This window comes from Labrus mixtus, chromosome 21 (assembly GCF_963584025.1).
Source record: "Labrus mixtus chromosome 21, fLabMix1.1, whole genome shotgun sequence".
Taxonomy (NCBI): Eukaryota; Metazoa; Chordata; class Actinopteri; order Labriformes; family Labridae; genus Labrus; species Labrus mixtus.
The window spans coordinates 16329660-16347058 of NC_083632.1; the positions used below are offsets into that span (position 1 = coordinate 16329660).

General features: G+C 40.4%; 1 protein-coding gene across 13 annotated transcripts in view; it reads left to right on the forward strand.

Annotated features, from left to right (window-relative positions):
* The window catches only part of cacna1g (calcium channel, voltage-dependent, T type, alpha 1G subunit), a 165655-nt gene that overhangs the window by 76717 nt on the left and 71539 nt on the right, over positions 1–17399 (forward strand). For 9 of the 13 annotated variants that reach the window (XR_009665915.1, XM_061028047.1, XM_061028049.1 and 6 more), the window contains exons 9-13: positions 459–610; positions 2116–2301; positions 4775–4889; positions 7519–7674; positions 11018–11083. Coding sequence is in view for 12 of the 13 variants with exons in the window: in XM_061028047.1 (XP_060884030.1) it covers positions 459–610; positions 2116–2301; positions 4775–4889; positions 7519–7674; positions 11018–11083 (675 nt within the window). In the remaining variant the exon portion in view is untranslated. The remainder of the gene's footprint in view (positions 1–458; positions 611–2115; positions 2302–4774; positions 4890–7518; positions 7675–11017; positions 11084–17399) is intronic. The other 4 variants (XM_061028044.1, XM_061028042.1, XM_061028043.1 and 1 more) reach the window with 1 other exon arrangement.

Below are 17399 nucleotides of genomic sequence, written 5' to 3' on the forward strand. Positions count from 1 at the left end.
GTTGTTTGATCTGAGATGTGAGTGGCAGTCCAATTCTCTGATGAGCTTTGAGCAGACGTCCTGGGCATATTCAGCAGCGGCATTGTAATCAGTGTGTGTGTGTGTGTGTGTGTGTGTGGTGCAAGATAAAGGTCGAGTGTGTGTATTGTACGAGTGTGAAAAGATAGGTTGGTCATATTTCAATTGAATTCAATCATTGGCAAATTTCCATGTGCACATGTTGAGCAGCAGGTGTTTTTGCTGTAGTCATAAATGTCTTGCTTACCCAGTCTGCTGGTTTGCAGGTTTAATATAGACGATGCATGATGCTCATCCAGCACTGTTGGAAGACGTTCAAAGTGCTGGAAAACAAAACAAATGTTTTAGCTCTTCCATTTGGAGTATCATGCAAGAGTGTAGCAAACCACAGTCGTCCATTAATCACTCCCCTCTCTTTGTCGCTCTCTTGTTTTTCTCAGCCTGACGAGTTGACCAATGCCTTGGAGATCAGTAACATTGTGTTCACCAGCCTGTTCGCTCTGGAGATGCTACTGAAGGTTCTGGTCTACGGACCCTTTGGCTACATCAAGAATCCCTACAACATCTTTGACGGTATCATCGTGGTCATCAGGTGAGCACAGAAGAAGATCATCTCCTAATAGCCTCGATTTGTTTCATGCATAAAGTGTCCCCCATATCCCTTTCATACACGTTCATACTCTGCACCAGCCGATGAAGCAGCAGGAGCAACTTGGGGTTAAGTGTCTTGCCCAAGGACACATCGGACATGTAGCTATAGGAGCGGGGGATCGAACCCTTAACCTTCTGTTTGAGAGAGGACTGACTCCACCACTGATCCACAGCCACCCCATTACTACTGCTGGAAACACATACAGCTCATAAACCTGTGGTCATTACTATATACTGAGTGGAATGTAGCTTTAAAAAACCCTACGGGAAATAAGCCAATTCAAGTTACAGAGGAAGAGCTAACTTAACTTTCAATTTGACTCTATTTACGCAAAGTTTGTGATTGTGGCATGTGAACAGAGTTGTCAAAATATGCGAGCAGTCTCCTCAGAGGCCTGTGAGGCTCCATTGGAAGTGTTATTCTGAAAACAAGGTAATGACAGGACAAAAAATAATGGCTTCTTTTTTTGACACTGCCACAATAAAATCGGGTATCTTCATCATTATATATATGTATATTTATCATATTATGAATGCAGATGTAGAATAATGCTTTTGATTTTGAGAAGTTCAGGAAGTTATAATCAAATTTGTAAAAAAAATCAAAACAATTTATTTTGAAGGTACAATGTTCAGTATTTCCCCAATGAACACAGAACATGGCAATGGGTATTAAGAGATATCAGCTGACAGTTCTATTCTCTTCTACTCAATGTTAGTTTTGTAAATGAAGAATACGACAATAAATGTTCGTCTATTACTCACTTTCCATGACGAAGACCAAACGTTGACGAACTGAAGCACGTTTGTTTTTGTTTACGAAAAAGCTAAAAGAACCTGTCATCCTGTCACCTTACCATTAACTGTTACCCGCTTTAGGCTAATTGAATTATTAAGAAGATGACGACCAGTTATGACTCAAATGTAAAGACTTTTTAAAGATGAAAACTGGACTAAAATGTATCTATGAACCAAAATGAACATTGGTTCTACTCAGCCAATAAGCATCTTTCTCATCACTTTAGGCTTTTCAGCATGGAACTTATTTACTAACTCTTTTGATTCACTTTCAATTAACCCTTCCAGATAAAGCCGCTGTACACTACCTACACTGTATTAAAACAAGCTGATGGAGACTTAAAACATGGCCAAAAGGTGGTGGAAGATTGGCCTGACATTCATCCAGTAGTTATAAACATGACTTAAAATAAACATGTAACATGATGTTTTACTGAATGTCAATAATATGTTTACAGCCTGTTCTTCTGATCCAAAGTGGTCCAATTCATTATGTCATTAATATTTCTTTAACTAGTAAATCAAGTTTGAATAAATAACACTTTTTAAACAAAGCTACTCAATGCCATGTGAAATGTCCTCCTTTCTAATTAGTGTGAGTGCTCTGTGTGTTTAAAAAAACACATTGTTGTTTTCCTTTGTTTACAGTGTTTGGGAGATTGTGGGTCAGCAGGGTGGTGGTCTTTCAGTGCTGAGGACCTTCCGGCTGATGCGGGTGCTGAAGCTGGTCCGTTTCATGCCCGCCCTGCAGAGGCAGCTGGTGGTGCTGATGAAGACCATGGACAACGTGGCCACCTTCTGCATGCTGCTCATGCTCTTTATTTTCATCTTCAGGTAGGCAGCGGGAGAGGGAGCGGCGTGCACTCTGTCTTTCAATGCAAAGTACAATATAAACATTTCATCAGTGCCACAACCTCTTTTAATTATTTTTATTATTTTTATTTAATTGTTTTTTAACCAGGAAAGGTGTCATGAGATTAAGAATCAATTTTACACCCTGACCAAGACAGACACCAGCACAAATGACTGGGTTTCAGACATAAAACACTTAACAACCATTAACATAAATAAAGGAATCACAAAATATAAGAAACATTCATCAAGATTTGTCTTCAATTATCATCAACAAGGCGATCAAAAAGGGGCAATAAGATTCATGTACAGACTGTAATGCCTGTCTCCAGATCAAAAACATCCAATGAAACCAGCTCCTGAAGATTTGGAGTATTTTGCAACCGATTCCAAGGAGAGGGAGCAGCATACTTGAACGCCCTTTTTCCCAACTCAGTACGGGCTTTAGGGGTAGTTAAAGGTATAAATCCTGAGAGAGAAGGTTGTAACTTCCAGCACTTCCTTGAAGTATGTAGCGCCGTTAGGTGAGATGAAAGCAGACAGAGAATACCCTTATAAATAAAAATCTGCCAGTGGTTTAGTCTACGGGGAAACCCGAGCACACGAGGAGCAGTGGTGAGTAAGGGCTTTAAGATTGGTGATAAACCTCAGTGTCCCATAGGAGACAGTATCCTCCAGCGCAGGTAGGCTGAATGTGTGAGCTGCAAAGTTTGTGAGAATGGCGTACAAAAATTAAAAAAAGGATTAATCAGAGACCCATTCAAAAAAACCTGCAGATTGAGATGAGAGCATCAAGATGTAAAAAAGATAAGTGGTGGATCAATACTAAGTACATTTGGAGTTTGCACATGCACACACACCTGATTATATATCATTTGTTTTCTTTTCGTTTTTTGGTCTCTGATGATAAAGTGATTATTTGCAGAAGTGCAGGAAATCCTAAAACATGCCCAAACACTTCCTCATAAAAATGGAGACTTTGTCTTTCAAAATAGAAATTACATAAGACTCCAATGGTTTGTTAACAAAACTGTCATCAGGACTGTTGATTTGCCCGATCAGATTTGATTAAGAAAAAAGTGACAGAAGAACTGACTAGTGTCATCAGAGGTCACAAAATCCTGATTTCTGCAGTGGCATGTGACATCACATATCTACATAAAGACACACACAGAGTTTTCCAAGGGCTTCTTATTTTCATAGATAAACAGCCCTTGGTTTGAGTGAAGGGCTGCCAAGTTGACACAGCTCAGTGCTGCTCATTGATCCCTCAGCTCCAGTTGAGCTTCGGTGTCTGCGTTCCTGAATAGAAACAAGATTGGATGCAGACGCACTGCCACATTTTTTCTTAAAAAAAAAAAAAAAAAAAAAAAAAAATGTTATTTGCATTCTTTCCCAGGGTTTGTTAAGCAGAATGTCTTTGCAGTGATTATGGAAAAGAGCTTGGAGGCAACTAAAGAAGCTTAGCATAAAGACTTGAGGCGTGCCTGCTAGCCTGCGTCTGACCTAAGTTCAAAAGTTATCCGTCATTTAACAGGAAAGTGGAGAAAAAGATGAAACCTCTCACTTTTTCTAAAGAACTTCTGACCTCCCAGAGTGTTGTTTTTGCTGCGAGGTTTTGTACGCAACCGACTGTGCTGCTGCACTAATGATCCAGGAGGTTGGATAAACTGTTGTTAGGGAATTAGAAACAACCCATTGCCCCCCCCCTGAAAATGCAAATTGTTCTTGTCACTGTACTGCTCATGTACAGATTAAACAAATTAGTCGTGGGATGTAAGCCTGTGCACTACATGTGTTTTCCTCTGCAGATTCTGTTACATTTTGATGGAGAGAAGCTTAATACGCCCTCCTGTTTCCAGTTTTCTTACACAGCACAGTTATCCATCCCTCATGTGAGCTTTATACTTAAAGACTTGTCTTTGATCGCCTCCTCTTACTCTAAGAAAAAAAAAGTAAATAATGATGAACTACAACTTACAGTCTTATGAAACTGTATCTTCAGTCTCTAATGCTATTACCGTTTATTTACTTAAACTAGTGCCTTACATGAAATCCATCAGATTACTTTGCCGGGGTTTGCAGCGCTCTCCATGGTGCTGAACTTAATCTGGCAAAAGTGCTCCGTTTCCTCTTCCTTTCGTGGCAACATGTCGTCCTCAATGCATTATGGGCAGTTTGTTCGTCATTTTTTTATGCTTTTGTTCTATCATTACTGTTGTAAAGCTAGTTTCATTTGAATACTTTTATTATTGCTTTTGTAATTACATGCAATGCATTCTGCCACAGTGTTTTCTAGCAGTTGGTATAATCCTTAGTGGAGTCAAAACCAGATAAACAAGCTTTTGCAGCATGTTCGTTTCCATTTATTTGTTCTGTATCTAATGACTAGGTCTCGTGTAAACATTTATTCTTCTGTTTCCTGTTTGGTCTTCTCCTGTCCCTCCTTCCTCAGTATCCTCGGGATGCATCTGTTTGGATGTAAGTTTGGGTCTGAGAGGGATGGAGACACTCTACCAGACAGGAAAAACTTTGATTCTCTTCTCTGGGCCATAGTGACTGTCTTCCAGGTGAGCAAAACACTTCCCACCCCCCCCCCCCCCCCCCCCCCCTTCCCGTTCCCTATTAAATATTCATATTCGACTGGGTTATGGCCAGTTTAGCTGCAGTTCATGTATCACTTCACAGTGTGTTGAGATGGTAACAGTGTAGCAGAGTGTGGCCTCAAGGTAAATAAGCTCATCTGCCATCTGTAAGCTTGAACTTCCTGTGTGATCAAACTGTACCTGCTGAAATACCCGTGAGCTACCAACTTAACATCTTTCTGCCTCATTGGGCCTGACTGAAGCTGTCCCCATTCAGAGGCTGAAAGACAATTTCCCCCTCGAATAAATAAATGATATCAAATTAAACATTCCTCCTCACCCCCGTATCTTCACTCGTCTTAACCACCTGGCCTTTATCTTTTCTCCCTTATTTCCTCACACTCTTCCAGTTCCCAGGTGTATTAATTGCCAACCAAGAATATTTGTGACCTTTTTTCTAGTTTCTCTTTAAAAGAGAGAGAGAGAGAGAGAGAGACGCTGTGTGTGAGAAAGGAGGTGCATGTGTGTGATAAGAGAATGGAAGGGATGTAAGATGAGCAGATTACCGGTATGTCGTTTGCCTACCCTCAAATTTAAATATAACCTAAGATGAAAAAAAACAAAAAAAAAATTGTTACGACCCCCCACCCCGCCCCCAGCAACTCCACCTACCAGGTACAGCTTCATTCTATGGGAAACACTTCTATGATATAGTCTTTATCACTGCAATCATAGTAAACATGTATAATTCAGTGAAACTTGATTATGAACATTGCTGCAGGGAACATTGTACTGACATGTTCCATTGTTTCCATTCCCCTGATGTTACACGTCGCGACTCTACTGGTTCAGTCTATGAAGTCATTAAAGCTTCTACATTGAAGTGTTGTGTCATCGTCGAATGTAAAATGGATGGTGTACAGAATGTGTAACAGTATATGTTACTCACAGAGAATTATCCACTTACTTCAAACTTCATCAACAGACAACTATGGGAATGTTACAGAATAGACCTAGTTTAAAACCCTTACGAGAGCAGAATGCTTAATGGTGTTTACTGCACACTGCAGCCCTTGTGATTTAAAGGGGAAAAGTTCAAGTGTTAGAACCTAAATAAACATGGTTATTTGTTGTTTGTTTTACCCAACAAAAAGCAAGCGGGGAGCCAGGAAGTTCAGTTACATAGCGTGGGCGCTCCATTAACAGACGCTGAATCCTCCCAATGTTGGTTCAAAAGTGAAAGATCGTATTTTAAGCTAACTAGAATATTTGTGTGAGCATGTTACCTGTTTGGATAAAGCCACATAGCTTCTCTGTGCACTATTCAGTCGTGTCTGCAAGTCTCACCTGGATACTGTCAGTGTTCAAGAAGGTATCAGCTCAGTTCCACTCTTGATTGCCGTTTTCATCTTCAGCAAACCTAGCCATCATCAACCAGGATTAGGCAAAACTTTAAAATGCTCATATTTACTTTGAATTTTGGCTTTTCTAAATGTACCGCATTGATAGGCAAAGAAACTACAAGCAGCCTGTCGCAAAGCGGTCCAAACAGATGATTTGCGATTTTCAGGTCGCACATCAGATTTCAACTGGGCTTGTTAAGCTAACCACTAAGAATACAGAGGCACTTAACACTTTGCCCAATTTAAGCCAAATGTTTCCCAACATCCCGACTTGGGTACATCAGTGTATGTTTAGCCTTCTATTACTGCCAGAGAATAGAAGACACTGAGTGACTTACATGATGCAACAGAAAGTGCCTCTTTTCCCGCATACTAGCATAGAAATTCATCTTCTCAGGTGACAGTTTTGATGTCAGATCGCCCCATGATAATGCTTAAACTACATCTCTGCATGATGAGTGACTCCATAAGGAGATGTGACCTATAGTTTGTGATGATGCAGCGCCCTGAGGAGACATATGTTTCAGGAGTAAAAGAGATGTTGTTCTTATATGTCACGTATGGTATACAGAACTGTGGAGGCTTCATGATTAACGGAAAGTTTCATATCAAGTCGTCTCTTCAGTCGTAAAAACCAGCACAGTAGCTATGCTAGTGAAATGATTGACCGATGTTAGCATGTAATCTAGAAGGCCTAAGAGGGTTTTGTAAGAAAGAAACATAAGCAGTATGTGGAATACAGAGACTAACTAGTGCCACATTGGGGAACAAACATATATTATGCAGCTTCTTTCTGTTGTCAGCAATGTTTTTAAATTGTTTAAAGTTTAAATCATCAGCTGGTGCAAGAGCTAACTTTTTAATTGCAATCGAGTGAATATGTGGAACTCTTCAGCTGCTAAAAGCTAGAGACAGCAATTTAAATTCACTTGTGCGGCTAGTATTGGTTTAGCTGGTTAGCTACAGCTGGTAAAATCTGCTAGCGCCAGCTGGTGTCCTATCTAGATATGAAATGTATGCTTTTGTCTACTTTAATCCAAAATCAACCATCCAATGTTGTCAGAACCTCCCCAGACTTTGGTGTGATAAATCTCCGTCTGTTGGTTCACACTTGCGAGATGGAAAACCTGGAACAGCAAACAGTCAATCACCAAACAAATACTATGTAACTACTACATAATGTAATACTTTTCCATCTCCTCTCTCACCAGATTCTAACACAGGAGGACTGGAACAAGGTACTTTACAATGGCATGGCGTCCACCTCCCCCGTGGCCGCCCTCTACTTCATTGCGCTCATGACCTTCGGCAACTATGTCCTCTTCAACTTGCTGGTGGCCATCTTGGTTGAAGGTTTCCAGACAGAGGTATAGTGTTGGCTGGGGACACACGTACACAACTAACCATTCTGTATTACAACTTCACTATTCTTTCCTGAAATTCAGTCCAGTTTTTCCTTAAGTCTTTAGAGTCTGATTTTTCCCCCCTGGGTGGGATTGTTTTTCTTCTTCTGATAACAAGTGAGCTAAGTAACCTTGCAGACTGAGCTGGCTCGCTTCCAGGCGTAACCACAATTATTTCTGTAAAAAAGGAAGTCCTTTGGAAAGTAGTGTCTATATACTCTTATTATAATCATACTCTGATGTTTCTTTCTTTTTGAGAAATAGTTTTTAAAACAGAAATATGAGGCTACATTACTCAATAAAATCCTTTTTTTTCAGTAAAGGCAACCATAATAATCCTAATGGATGGATGCTCATGCCCACACAGGCTACATAACACATTCACAGACCCTGTAGGCATTAACCTGTACCTTTTCTTGTACTCTCTGCAGTGGGTGAAGATATGAGAGCACACTATGTTGCAGTGTTTATCCTCTCCTCTTCATCTTCATCTCTCTGTCAGCCTCTTGTCCTCCCACTCTTTCCCACTATCTCAGCAGTCAACCTTATTATTGTTCTGCTTCTTTTTTTTTTTTTTTTTTTGCCAATGCAGTCATGCCATAAAGTACATCATAAGACGACTATGTCTGCTAGACTAGACAGTGACCGTTTACATACCAACATGTCCTGTTACATCCGTTACAGATGCCTTCTTGTCATACCTAACACCTTCATCCCTAGTATAACTCTTTGTTTGTCAAAAAATGAAGAGTAGTACGCTGTCCACCCACAAACTATATTTTCTCATTCTTCTTTGAGACAATAAAAACCAAGAGACAACTAAAAGATATAGAAATATGTTTTATAAGAGACAGCTGCTGAGAAGAATAGTTTCCCTGAAATATGTAGGTCCGTATTAAGCAAGGAAGTTGAAACTCATGGAGTGATCCCTTGTATTTGGGACTGATAGAGATAGTGCAGGTAAGAAAAAGAGGGTGAGACAGATGGGAAGAGTATTGAGCCAGTCTCTACCTGACTGCCCCCCCCCCCCCCCCCCCCCCCCCCCTCCCCCCCCCCCCTCTGTCTGTAAGGGGTGTCGGCTCCTCCGCTTTGATCTCTGACTGTCTTTGGTTCTTTGGATGAGAGGAGAGAGAATATAAGGGGTGGCAGGGAGAGGCTGACAGCGGTCTAAAAAATTGATTCATTCTAATGGGTTTCTATTGCTATTGAGCTGATCTGTTGTACAAATATCAGGTATGAGACACTGAGCTGCATAGGATGAAGGTTTTTAATGCAGGCTAAGACCAGAATAGGTGCCAGAATTCAAATTAAGCTGAGGTTAAGCCAAGCATTCTTTAATCCTTAATGTTTCATCTTGACATGTGATTCTTTTTGGTCAAATCCAATAAGAGGAAAATGTATTCAATCTTTTATTTTATTTATTTCACTCCAGTGAGATCATCTCTTACCTATCTGGTAATTTCTGATATTCTGCCAATTTTGACATTCATTTAGTCATTGACTGGTAATTTTTGACATCAAAAACAGTTGTATGTAGAAAGACTGAAAACACTAGCTAGCAAACCCACTTTTGTTCAGTGTGGGATGAATCCTACACTTAGAGCAAATTAACAAAAAGATGGGGCATCGGTGGCCTAGTGGTTAGTGTCCGGGGGCTTTAGTCCTGGGGGAGGGGTGAATCCGACCTGTGGCTCCTTTCCCTCATGTCATTCCCCTCCATCTTTCTGTCCCTGATTTCTGACTCTATCTATTGTCCTGTCTCTTAAATAAAGGCATAAAAAGCCCCCAAAAAACTTTAACATTTTTAAGAAAAGAATAGTGTAGCTTTTTCAGCCATTTGCAAAAAATACCACAAAAAGAAAGCATGTTCTTTTCAAAGCACCCACAAAGGGCAAAACAGCCCCAGCTGCCTCCCTGCTGAAGGATGTAAGCTAACGTTGCAGCAAATAAATACCAACTGACTGACCATTGAAGCTGCTGAGAGTCAAATATAGAGGACTTGTGGGCAGCTAAAGAGAGAACGAAATATTAGTTGCAAACTTTTATTAAGAGGCACTTTGCTTATGATGCTAATTTTGAAGCTAATACTGTGCAGTCACTTTTTAACAGAAATAGAAAAAGAAAAGGAATTTTAAAGTGTCTTTTTTTGTTTAAGTTTTACCTCTGTCAAAATCTATGGGAGGTAAGAGAGAACTCTTCAAAAACACTGAAATATACGCACTCAGATACACACACGCCACCGAATGTCGCAGCCCCCTTTAGGTCTTTCAGCTTGTGATCTGTTCTCCCCCCTTTGTATCCGTAGCTGTCGGCTTCATTCTCCCTCTCTTTTTTCAACTTAACATCCTTTTTCTGCAAACACTAAGTTTATTTTTAGTCGGCCCAAACTTTCCTTGCGTCAGGGTTGCTAGGTAACGGGCGCTTGTACGACGTGAGCCAAGCCAGGAGAGATACATGGCTGTGGAGCTGAGACACACGCAGCCATGCACAAAAAAAAAGTGTATCGCTCAATGTCTTTATTGCTTTGAGTGTAAAGGCAAAGGGGAAATCTTCTTAAGGAGGTATTTTTTCCCCAACACTTTTTTTTCTATTTGTTTCCTTCACCCATCATCTTCATCTCATCCACCACTTTCTCTCAGTGTGTCAGGTTGTTATGGTGTGTACATGTGAGAGGATTCAATATCCGCTGCAGAGAGTGCAACCACACCAATCTCTTCTTTCATGGAGACCTATTAAACTTCACTTAAGACCTATATAACAGCAGAGAGACTAAAGTTGTTCTTTTCTATAACACCTCTCACAATGCCAATAAATACACATGCCACCATGCACATCACATTAAAGCGCACACACGCAGGGTAAGAGCTACATGACAGTCTGCTGCAAAGGCACGCTTCCATTCTGAGCACAAAATGTCCTGAACAATGCATAGCTGGACTGCAGTGTCATTCAATGTATATGTCAAGTCCATTCTCATTACTGCTGTCGGACTTTCATACTAAACATGACCGGACACAACGAATGGAAGGTAAAAACATAGCTGTGCTCTTCACTTCTGCTCTTTGCTGTCCTGACTTTTCATGCTTTCGACATGTGCAGCACATGACTGCACACTGTGATCCAGGACAGTAGCTTTGATTTGCTCTGTTGCATGGTAAAGTCAAGATGTTACCAACAGGCTGACTCTCCTTTTAACTGTTTCCTTCTGCTCTTGTCCACTGCAATGGTTCCACCTCTCACCTCTGTGCATCTTTTCCTGTGTGCGCCTCCCTCCCTTGTCCGGCTGCAACTCTCACTTCCACTATAGGAAGTGACCAAGCGGGAGGACTTGCATGTCCAGCCGAGCCTGATTCAGCTGCCTGTAGAGTCAGGGGTATGTAAAGCACTGCAGCTCTCCCTTCCCTCCCTTGTTTAATCGTCTTACCGTCCTACTTCTACCTCCCCTCTGCCCACCCTCTTGGCCCACTCCCAACACCCTTACCCGTAGAGCCTTTGTGATGATGTATCACATCTCGAAACAGCCACAGTTCGAAGGTTATATGCATCTAGTAGCAAGATTACTCAGAGATTGTGTAGGTCTGTTCTCACTTTTGCTTTTGTGCATTATTTGGTTGATTAATAAAGTATTTCTGATTCTGAATCTGATTAACAAATCAGCAGATTTATAATCATTTATATGCAAATTCACCCAATTACAACAACAAAATATTCTGTGTTTTGGGCCATTCATTCAACAAAGCCGTGCATAATGTTTCTTTTATACGCAGACTCTTTCAGATGTTGCTACTAAGTGTCTCGTTGCCAACCCAATTGCACAGAGTACAGCTTCAGAAAGTACATGTCCAGTTCATTCTCCTTTCACAGAGAGCATCAAATGGCTTGCAATTGGAGCTTTTCCAAGGCTTGAATGGACAAAAGCTCTAGCAGTTGAATCATCAGTACACAAGATGAGTAACTGTGTTAGAAAATATCGAGTGCTTTCAAAAAAATTCACCAAGCCAAAAGAGAAGTCAGGAACAACTCCAAACAGTTTACAATTCTGAGAGTCCTGCCCATAACAACAAGACGCTCAAGACTACACTTTGAGAAGCACTGACTTTATATATGGCATTTTAAATCAATCCACTATTTATGAGTCTCAACCCTGAACACGTGCTTTCTTTCTAACTGTAACAATCATTCCCCTCTACTCCATAGACGCAGGCCAAACTGTAGGGGTGTAAAGTTTCTGAAATGAAAACAGAATTCAAGGCTCAGACTTCTAATTTTGTGGGTCGCTGTAACCATTTATGTCTTTGACTCACAAGAGTGACTCTCTCTTTTTTTCAGAAAGTGTGGTAGCCTACTAGTTATCTTTACGTTGTAGCAAGCTAGTTGGCTCAGATACTGAGTCATTTTAGACAATGTTAAAAAATGTCTATTATTGCTGCTATCCAATATCCACCTGTGGCATTAGTGTGATGATTAACTAACCACACCACAAAAATATGTATTTAAACATTTAATGTGAATTCAGGATTTCTTTATATTAAGACTGATGTATATTATGTTGAGGTAAGGGGTGAAGACGGAAGAAGGCAGCCATCTCTAAGGCTGGTCTGGTAGTTTCCTCTGTTCAAAGTTTAATTCAGTCGTCCCCTCGAGTCACAGCTGTGAGTTTTAAGGAATTACTGGCAGAACAGAGTCTTAGATGGAGTATTAATGTTGTTTTTACTTTAAAAATTTAGTCCAATAAGACACTGTGAGATCTTAACATTAAAAAAAATGATGATAATTTAATGTTTGTCAAATTATATCCAAAGCAACAACCAGAAAACTGGAGTTCTAAAGTGAAGAGTGCATGTAGTGTAGTGTAGTTTTGTAACATGGTATTAGAATTCACCTAAATGATTCTAAAGAGTGACTCAAGAAAAACATTTTGCTATCTATAAAATGAGCCAAAAAATGTTAAAACCACCAAATAGAAATTGCAGATTTAATCAATCATTAAACGGACATTGATATTGATGTGGAACTAAATGTGTCACTTCAACCAGCCTCTTCCAAAATACCAAAATGAACAAATCTCTTTGCTGTTGAATCACAAGTACAGAAGTCAAGTTGCTCGCCTATGTTGCCATGCTTATAACCTCCAACCTGGCTGCCAGAGAATGTACCACATTATCAAAAAGTCCTCTCACCTGCTTTTCTGCATGAGGCGAAATACTAACTGGGAAATTTGTGACCGTTCAGTAGAAGAGACTACAAAGAGCTTTAAGAATTTCTTCACTTTGCTGTATTTTGCGTGTTTTTCTTTCTTTTCTTGTCTAACTTAAAAAGCAGACTCCACATCAAATCCCAGGGCGAATGCTTTACTCCAACCAGGCCCCCCTCCCCTCACTTTTTTCTTTTCCAGCCTCGGGGTAAGAAAGCTACGCTCGTGCTGCCTAAGTCTTCCTCTCTCAGCTTCATTTTATCTGGCTGGGGGATCGATTTAAAGGTCACATATTATCCTCCTTTTCATCAAGTTTAAATAAGTCTCAGAGCTCCCCAACCATGTCTTTGAAGCTTCTTGCTAACAAATTCACTTGACCCTATATTTTATCATTCCTATTAACCCCTCTATTTCCGAACAGGCTGCTTCTGTGTCTGTAGCTTTAAATGCAAATGAGCTGTGTCTGACCACGCCCCTCTCTGGAAGGGCTTGGACTTTCTTTCGCCATGCCCTATTTTTAAGGGTAAGAAGGCGGATGAGTGGACAGAACAAACACCCAGCTGTGTGAGTGTCACCCACCTGGGGGAGGGGTTACTGCCCTTTGTGATGTCATGAAGGGAAAATCTCCAAACAGCCTGTTTGAGCACACATTTTCTGAAAAGTGGCGCAGACAAAAGACACAGAGGATGGACATTTCTCAAAACTGGGGGGTTTGTAGACAGGCTAAAGACACATATTAGTGTTAGAAAACATGGTAAAGTATATTTTGCATAATATGTGACCTTTAAAGTTAAGAAGAGAGGAGAACAGGTTGGGGCTGAATAAGTATTTTCTTTGGGAAAGCCCTGGTAGAGCCAGATAAATCCAACCAGGCTACAGGTTTAGAGCTAATAAAAAGGAGGCGGATCAGCTTTGTTTGTATGACTATTAAGGCAAGGCCAGTGCACTCTGGGAAATGAGGCCTTTGAAAACAAGACAGTCTTTTCCCTGTCCTTTAATTTTACACTGATGAATTGAATCCTTACCTAAACCAGGACATTTTTTCCAATAGGCAAATGCTCTGATTCTTTTTTTTTTTTTGTCTAATCTCTTTTGGACTCTTCCTTAAATACAGAGGACCATCGAGTTCTAAGCTTCAGATGGGTGTTTGAGCGGAGTCTGCTGGCTGATTCTAATGGTTTAACCTGTTTTTTTTTGTTTGCCTCTTTGAAATGTATACCACCTTGCACACATTGTACATCTTCTGGGTATTCTAGGACCAATTTATATTACATTTAAATCATTAAATCAATGATGAAGCTTTTAATAAATTAATAAAGCAACTAGAAATGTGTCTGCGCATTATGTGTGGATTTAGTGATGAAAAAGAAAAATGCATTTGTTTGAAATACAATTTTTGATATCGAGAGGTTATGAGGAATAATTGAAAAAAAAGTTTTCCATTAGATTTCCATTTTGAATTTAATCCAATTCAGCTATCCTCATGGTGGTATGGGTGAGGTTTTGGTATCTCACACACCGTGTTGTTTGAGACTAAAATAATTTTGAATGGATTTCATGAAAGTTTTAGTACTTTCCCTCACAAAACAAATACCTGCTCAGCTGGGGACCCAACTGTCAGCATGTGCTGTTCTTTATTGCATTTTAGCAAAAGTTTACACAGATGAAAATGAGTAAAATAATGGTTACATAATTGTATTTAGATTTTGAAATATAGGTTTCCATTTAATTATTCTTGCGGATGCCATTAAATCCTTGGTGTTGGTTTAGCGGCATACAGTATAACAGCACACGTATCTGATTTAATTCCAGTCTCTAATGCTGCTGTGGAAGGATTCAATTTTGGTCAACACACACATACAGAAACACAATTACCTCCTATCAACATCCACCCTCTGTCCGCCTATTTACACCCTTTTTTTAAAGGGATATGATAGAGATCCCCCTGTGTGCTGCTGGTGTCCATTATTGTCTGGCTATCAGCAGCAGGCCTGGTCTGGCCTATCTCCTGTTCCCACCACCATGCCCAAATTGGGGTGGCAGAGTGTAAACAGCCTATCTAAACAGCCTGGCTATTTGGGGACCAGGGATTTCCCTTGAGTCCTGCCCCCCCCCCCCCCCCCCCCCCCCCCCCCCTGCCGCCGCCGCCAAAAAAAAAAGGGGAGCGAGAGGGTGAAAAATATTTTTTTTTAAATCAGAATCATGTCTGAGCTGGATTAATCTCTTCCCCCTAGTCTCATGTAGGTTCACTGATGTGAGGGCTTCTTCTCAGCAGCCTGTTGACTGCCTGACTGGGTTTCTAAATTGTACTGTGCACTCCTGACGATAAGGGCAGAACAGATCTTTGGTCAGCTTGAGCTTTTGAGAAAGAGTTGCACAGTTTCAGTCCTGACCTGCTGCTAGTGCAACAGGTAAACTCTGAAATTGTTATACTACAGCTGCAAAAGACACATTAAGCAGTCTGTGTTTCAGTGCCCTGTAGTAAATATACCAACTGTACTGAGTGGCGAAAGATTGCGCGCAAATTTGTAGTCAATGTGTGCCTGTGTTTTTGTCCTGCAGCTATAAGGCTGATCTCAGTGCTCACTAAACCAGAGCTGTTACCATACGAGAATCTTAGGGTTTCATATTTTGTCTGTGTGCCTCACAAAGGAGAGATGAGGGTCAGGTTGTCCTGTTGCTCTTCACATAGGCCTGTCAGGTCTCATCCTTATTCTTGCACTACAAGGTCACCACAACAAAGTCCATGGCCTAACTTTGATTTTACAGTGAGTACCAACCACTCCGTCAGACTGACCTTTAAAATGACCAGAGGCTGCTGCAGACACAAGCTAACACTAACTGAGCACCTCTCAGCTGGGACCAAAGCCAGGACTATCTCTTTGACCCCACCCACCCCTTACACACACATACACCCAAACTGTAAAACAAGAGCACAGATGAGCCTTGCACTCCACTTGGTATTGTCCTATCAGAGCTCTCTATTCTGACTGATTACCTGTGGCTTGATGAGCCCTGCAGAAAAGAGGCACAAACTGAGGTTACACCGGTGTTTTTTTTCTGCGATTATGTTTGGGGATAAATTGTTGTGGGTATTTGCTGTCAGTGTAATGGTGAATGTGTTTTTGAAAGAAATGAGTACATGACCAAAGACAAAATTAGCCCTGATGGTGTGTATGCTAATTGACTAGAATTAGAGTAAGCACTATATGCCAAGTTGTTTTAAGTTCACAAATACCTCTCCATTTTGTGGTAGCTCCATAACATACAAAGATGAAATAAAATAGAAGATGCAGATGAAATACTAGTCAATCAAGAATAACAAAACTGAACAGCTGATTACTGCATTTTAATCTGAGAAATGTCTCTGAAATAAAAAGTATGCAGGTGGAGCACTTTCAGGGCCTGAGTCACAAAGAATGGATTACAGCCACTAATAGCTTCAAAAAGTGCTCATCATCTGCTCCCATTATCTGCTCAGTCTAGACGTCTAATTCACAAAGCACATAGTGCTAAAAATATTGAGGCGCAAGCACGCCCACACCGTTGTCCTGCTCCACAGTTCTTTCTTTTGTGTCTGAATCGGGAGAGAGGCTATCTGCACATTCACTCTGCACAGATCTGTGCTCTTACGCTGAAAGAGCGCTATGTTGTCAACATAATGACAATGAGCTCAAAGAGATCTGGGGAAACCTTCTCAAGTGTATTTTGAGGCCAAACTCGAAAAATATAAAACGAGTTTCACAGTTTAAAACAAAGCTTCCTTCTTGAATGGGGCAAGCAAGGAGAGCTTTAAGAAAAAAACAACAACCCTTGTATCCTTCACATGTGCAACAGCTCCAGACCTCCCCAAATGTGTGGATGAAATGTCGAGCCGTTGAAAAGCCCAGGACTGATTTAACCTCTGGTTATTTAAATAAGAGTGGTTTTGCAGTAATATTTTCAGACTGTATTTACAGAATATTTATTATAAATTCATATATAGTTGGATTTGCATAGAAAGGGTCAATTGCCCCCCTAAAGGACAACATAATGGCTCATTAAAATACAAACAAACAGCACTGGCCCACAGAGATACTGTTTGATCTGCAGCAAATGTAGGAGTGCATTGAACCCTTCTGTATTTTGTAAATTAGATCAGGCTCAGGTTTAGTGGGTGCAAATGCTGCACAATTCTTCTGTGAACCAGGCCCTGGGATTATTGAAGGATGTTTCTCACTGAGTGTTTTATTGAGCTCAAAGGCTACCTCTGTCAACACGCAACTAAAAAAAGACTGAACAAGGAACTGCAGAAAATAAAAATATTGATTAAAATGCTGGAAGAATAAATCAGCTATTAAAAAAAAGCAACAATCAAAAATGTCAATACTTTCAGTAACGCTTAAAGCTAAATGCTAACAACATACTATAATGCCCAAAGCATTACAACGCAATCATAAAATGTAGAAGAAAGAGGGCCATTAAAGATATTCATTAATAGAAATTAAATTCTTAT